Source organism: Tachysurus vachellii, chromosome 22 (assembly GCF_030014155.1).
Source record: "Tachysurus vachellii isolate PV-2020 chromosome 22, HZAU_Pvac_v1, whole genome shotgun sequence".
Taxonomy (NCBI): Eukaryota; Metazoa; Chordata; class Actinopteri; order Siluriformes; family Bagridae; genus Tachysurus; species Tachysurus vachellii.
Genome location: NC_083481.1, coordinates 1,905,001 through 1,910,000, shown reverse-complemented (window position 1 = coordinate 1,910,000; position 5,000 = coordinate 1,905,001). Strand labels below are relative to the sequence as shown.

At 39.3% G+C, this 5,000-nt stretch overlaps 1 protein-coding gene across 1 annotated transcript in view; it reads right to left on the bottom strand.

Annotated features, from left to right (window-relative positions):
• odad1 (outer dynein arm docking complex subunit 1) overlaps window positions 1-5,000 on the bottom strand; it is an 11,516-nt gene that overhangs the window by 2,852 nt on the left and 3,664 nt on the right. The window contains exons 6-12 of the mRNA XM_060858279.1: window positions 4,597-4,710; window positions 4,438-4,505; window positions 3,957-4,138; window positions 3,632-3,757; window positions 3,423-3,505; window positions 2,487-2,655; window positions 1,285-1,448 (exon numbers count right to left, since the gene is read on the bottom strand). Coding sequence (XP_060714262.1) covers window positions 1,285-1,448; window positions 2,487-2,655; window positions 3,423-3,505; window positions 3,632-3,757; window positions 3,957-4,138; window positions 4,438-4,505; window positions 4,597-4,710 — 906 coding nt within the window. The remainder of the gene's footprint in view (window positions 1-1,284; window positions 1,449-2,486; window positions 2,656-3,422; window positions 3,506-3,631; window positions 3,758-3,956; window positions 4,139-4,437; window positions 4,506-4,596; window positions 4,711-5,000) is intronic.

Below are 5,000 nucleotides of genomic sequence, written 5' to 3'. Positions count from 1 at the left end.
CATGAATAACTCAGTCTGATTTGTCCAAAAATAACATAAAACTATTCTTTTCTGTGTATGTCACTATCCTAACTGGTCGGCAAATAGAAAAGAAAACTTGCAACTCAAATATATCATTAAAGGTGGGGTGCACGTTGTTTGAGAAATGCTTCGGGCCGACTAACAAAACGAACGTGTAGCCAATGAGCAGAAAGGGGCGTGTCATGTCAAAATGCGGCGAAGAGAGTGTTCAGTGCGCATGTCTGACATTAGCCGAAAGCTATTGAAACATTGACATGGCGGATAAAAACGAAAAGTGAAGAAAGAACGATACGATAAGGCAAGAAGCAGGACCCGTGTTAATATAGGATCAGCTTTCCAGCGTTGGAGAGAACTGAACGTCTTCCACGTGAAACGGAGCTAAACCTTTAACGGTACAACACACAGTACTACAAAAACACATGTGTATTACAATAGTATTTCTCATTGTGTTCAATTAATGATAAAATTACCCCCTCGGCCAACCGCCCCAGCAGGTTCCTCCATAATAGTTGCCTGGGTTACGTTTGTATGTGTGGGGGCAGAGCTATAAAACAGGGGTGACTCCCATTTGGGTTAGGGGCGTGTTTGTTTTGGTGATTTCAAATGTCAACAATGGCTTTCGAACATCGTGCACCGCACCTTTAATTATATGTTTAATACTTTTCAGTGCGATTCCCATTCATGTGAGAATATAATTTATTCCATAAAAATCAAATACATCAGAATCCTGAACAGTATGAGGACGATATTTGTTACCGTCTTAACTATGAGATAAAGGTTATATAATATAATCAAATACATTATAATAAAAAAGTTGATAATTGTGCCACCATTATTGTTTAAGTGAGGTTTGTATCTTTATAAGTGAGGTTCATGATTTACAGTAACTGATTAATAGCACATGAAAAAATCCTGACATTCTGACAGCATTCCTGAAATCTTCTGTAATCAATGCTATTGGTCATGCTGGTGTCCTGTTACATAGAATTTGGATCGAATTAATTTAAAGACCCAAGAAGTAACATCGTTATCGTTATGTTAAAAGGTGAGAAGGTTACACGTTGTATCAAAGGCGACACACAGCGTTCAAACATGTCAACGTTCTTAATAGCAGAGCAGCTTTATTTTTAAGTGATTAGGATATAAAAGTTAAAGAACACAGCCTTCATCAGTGCTTCAATCAGAGTCCTAAATTTACTCAAACCAGGTGGAAGAGATTATCTCGATGTTAAAGGTGTGGATCTTGTTTTGTCGTTAATGTACCTTGGAGCTGATGAAGGCCTGCACAGTGAGAAGCTCGTTGGTTTTCTGCTCCACCAGCTTCAAATACGTCATGATGTTGGAGTCTCTGATTCCAGATGAAGAACCGAGCAGGTCATCCACCGCCGCACGGTCGCAATTGAGCTTATTAAACAAACTGCTCACTCCTACATTAAAAAATAATAAAATGCAGCATTTATATGCTAAGAATGTCAACTGCATGACATGTAAAACACAATAGAGTTCTTGCATTGAACATGTTTAACCCAAAGTGTCTATTTTATTTGTGCATCCATAATGAAACTCCTTAAGCTCCCAAGAAATTCACTGAAATAACAGAACCCCATCGACTACAAAACTAAATCTGATGCCTAACACACTAACACACTCTAGACTGTAATATTGCATTAATGCACCACTAATCTCATTATTTTTGTATCCCCACATAGTCTGGAGTGTGTAATTCCACATATACTGCAACAGTTTTAATGATTTAATGTTGTGAGAGAGAAAGTAGCTCCAGATCTCACATATGTACGGTGGCCGGGAAGTGCAAAACAAATTTTGGGATTTGTTAATTTGTTTTGGGATTTGTTAATTTGTTTTGGGATTTGTTAATGTGTTTTGGGATTTGTTAATTTCTTTTGGGATTTGTTAATTTGTTTTGGGATTTGTTAATTTGTTTTGGGATTTGTTAATTTGTTGGGATTTGTTAATTTGTTTTGGGATTTGTTAGTGTTTTGGGATTTGTTAATTTGTTTTGGGATTTGTTAATTTGTTTTGGGATTTGTTAATTTGTTGGGATTTGTTAATTTGTTTTGGGATTTGTTAATTTGTTTTGGGATTTGTTAATGTGTTTTGGGATTTGTTAATTTGTTTTGGGATTTGTTAATTTGTTTTCAGATTTGTTAATTTGTTTTCGGATTTGTTAATGTGTTTTCGGATTTGTTAATTTGTTTTCGGATTTGTTAATTTGTTTTCGGATTTGTTAATGTGTTTTCAGATTTGTTAATTTGTTTTCGGATTTGTTAATGTGTTTTGCACTTCTCGGCCACCGTACATATGTTACAGCAGAAGTTGTATTATTATGTTTAGATAAAAATACTGCAGACCTTCTGACCAATAAACGTATAAATTGTATAAATGGTTTATACAGCATTGAGTTATGGAGCTTAAACACACTTTTCAGCACCTCGTCTGCACACCTGTCTTTATCTGATCCAGGATCTTTGTGGTTTCCTTGGCTTGGGCCTCGTACTCCAGGGCCTGAGCTTCAGTGTCACGCTGCTGCTCCTTCGTCTGATTGAGGGTGGTGTGATGCTCCTGCTCCTGCTGCTGATCCTCCACCTCAAACCTCTCCATATCCTCTTTGATCTGGATCGGGGAACAGATACACAGTGAGCTATTTTTGGGATAAGATATTTGTGATGTTACATATGCTCATAAAAGGAAAACTCACTGAAAACATATTTTTAGAAATGAGTATGATAATCTGTGCTGTTTACTTATATTGTATTACCTGTATATGCTCTTATCTTTGTACAGCAATATTTGGTACAGCTTTCTATAAATAAAATGTACTTTACTTTACGTCTGAGTCTGAGTCTGATGCTGCATGTTGTAATGGTTTCACTTTCAGCGTGAACATCTATAATTTGTTAGCTATATTAACTTTATAGCTCCATATCCTGTCTGATCAAGCACATTCAAATTCTAGGGGAGACTAAATTCATTCATTCACTCATTTTCTACCGCTTATCCGAACTACCTTGGGTCACGGGGAGCCTGTGCCTATCTCAGGCGTCATCGGGCATCAAGGCAGGATACACCCTGGACGGAGTGCCAACCCATCACAGGGCACACACACACACTCTCATTCACTCACGCAATCACACACTACGGACAATTTTCCAGAGATGCCAATCAACCTACCATGCATGTCTTTGGACCGGGGGAGGAAACCGGAGTACCCGGAGGAAACCCCCGAGGCACGGGGAGAACATGCAAACTCCACACACACAAGGTGGAGGTGGGAATCGAACCCCCAACCCTGGAGGTGTGAGGAGAACGTACTAACCACTAATCCACCGTGCCCCTGGGAAGACTAAATCAACCTAAAAAAAGTTTAGATTTTGACTTACCTGTCTGATTTCATCTTTCAGCGTCTCTGCGTGTGTGTTTTGCTCGTTCACGTAATTAAAGAGAGCAAAGTTCCTGTCTTCGGCTGCAAACATTACACAATATCATACAGCAACTGGTTTAACTGATAGATCAGATGCACACGCAATTATATCCATTCTGAAGCATTAGTCTCCTTAGATACGATGAAGATTACACCGAGCTGACTCACCCTGGATAAATTTAGTGACTAGAATTTCCAAATCGTCTTCGCCGGTCACTTTCTTGATCCGCTGAAAAACTTCCTCTAGAGTCTCCGCTGCCACCTCTGAGTCGTTCTTCTGCTGCTCCTTTATTTCTGACATCATCATCGTCATCATCATCATCATCATCATCATCATCATCATCATCCAGATGCATGCCAATTGTGACACCAAAGGGTGTTTTATTGTCTTCAAAATAATTTCTTTTAGTTAATGCTTCCATTTCTCTCATATTGTCAGTGTGAGATTAAACTAACTGTTGATCAAGGGTGCAAATATTTCTGGAGCTCTCACCGTGTTTGTGACTGAGGACATTGTCCAGTCCCGTGCTCTCGTTGCACTTGATAGTCATGAAGTCTTTAAGACGCTGCTCGTGTGCGATCAGCCTCTCTAGCTCCTTTATTTCAGCGTTGTACTGCGCCAGGTCCTTCACCGCCTTCTCCTTCATCATCGTCATCTTCGTCTGGGCCTCCATTCTGACAACATAATAAATAATAATAATAATAATAATCATCATCATCATCATCATAATAATAATCACGCTAATAATAATATTAATATGATCATTCATCAGTGATTAGAAGGATTAATATAAACCCGTGATTTGCTGATGCAGAGCTGCTTATCTTCTGTCCAATCAGAATTGTAAATTCTAACAATTTTAAAACACCATGAACATAAAAATTTGAGTATTTGCGTTCTTTCTTTTAGTCGAAAGTGAACCCTGTCCACCTGGTACTCTGGTACTTTACATATATATGTAAATCCAGTTCACCTGGCATCATAAGCTGCCGTTGACATGCCGATGACATCACCAATCTCCCGCCGGATTTCCTGAAGCTCCTGCAGGACAAAAAAATGTCTCGTGTTAACTTGGCTTCTCAGGCATGTGATTAAATCCTGAGCCCTGTCATGCTACAGTATAAACACTGACCTTTTCCAGTTTGCGGTGCAGCTGCTGGAAGCGGACGCGCTCCACACGCAGCGTCTCCAGCTCTTCTCTCAGCTGGCTGTTCTTCACCAGCTGCTGGTTGAAGCGAATGAGAGCCTGCGGGGGGGAAAGGGATAGGATGGAGTTAGTAGGGGACATTTATTTTTATATTATTTCACAAGAAAATGATTGCTGTGATGTGGTGTGGTGCAGTTTCAGATAAATAATCATCTATAGGGTGAAAGCGTAGGGTGCTAACAGTGACTCTGCCTCTGTATTGCTTAATTATCTTTTGGCCCAAGGGTTTGCAAATTATTTTTGGTTCACTTGCATTACTAAGCTGTGGTTTTCCACTTGCCCAGCTTCTGCTCTTATCTCAGATGGAGCTCGCTAATTTAAAAGACATT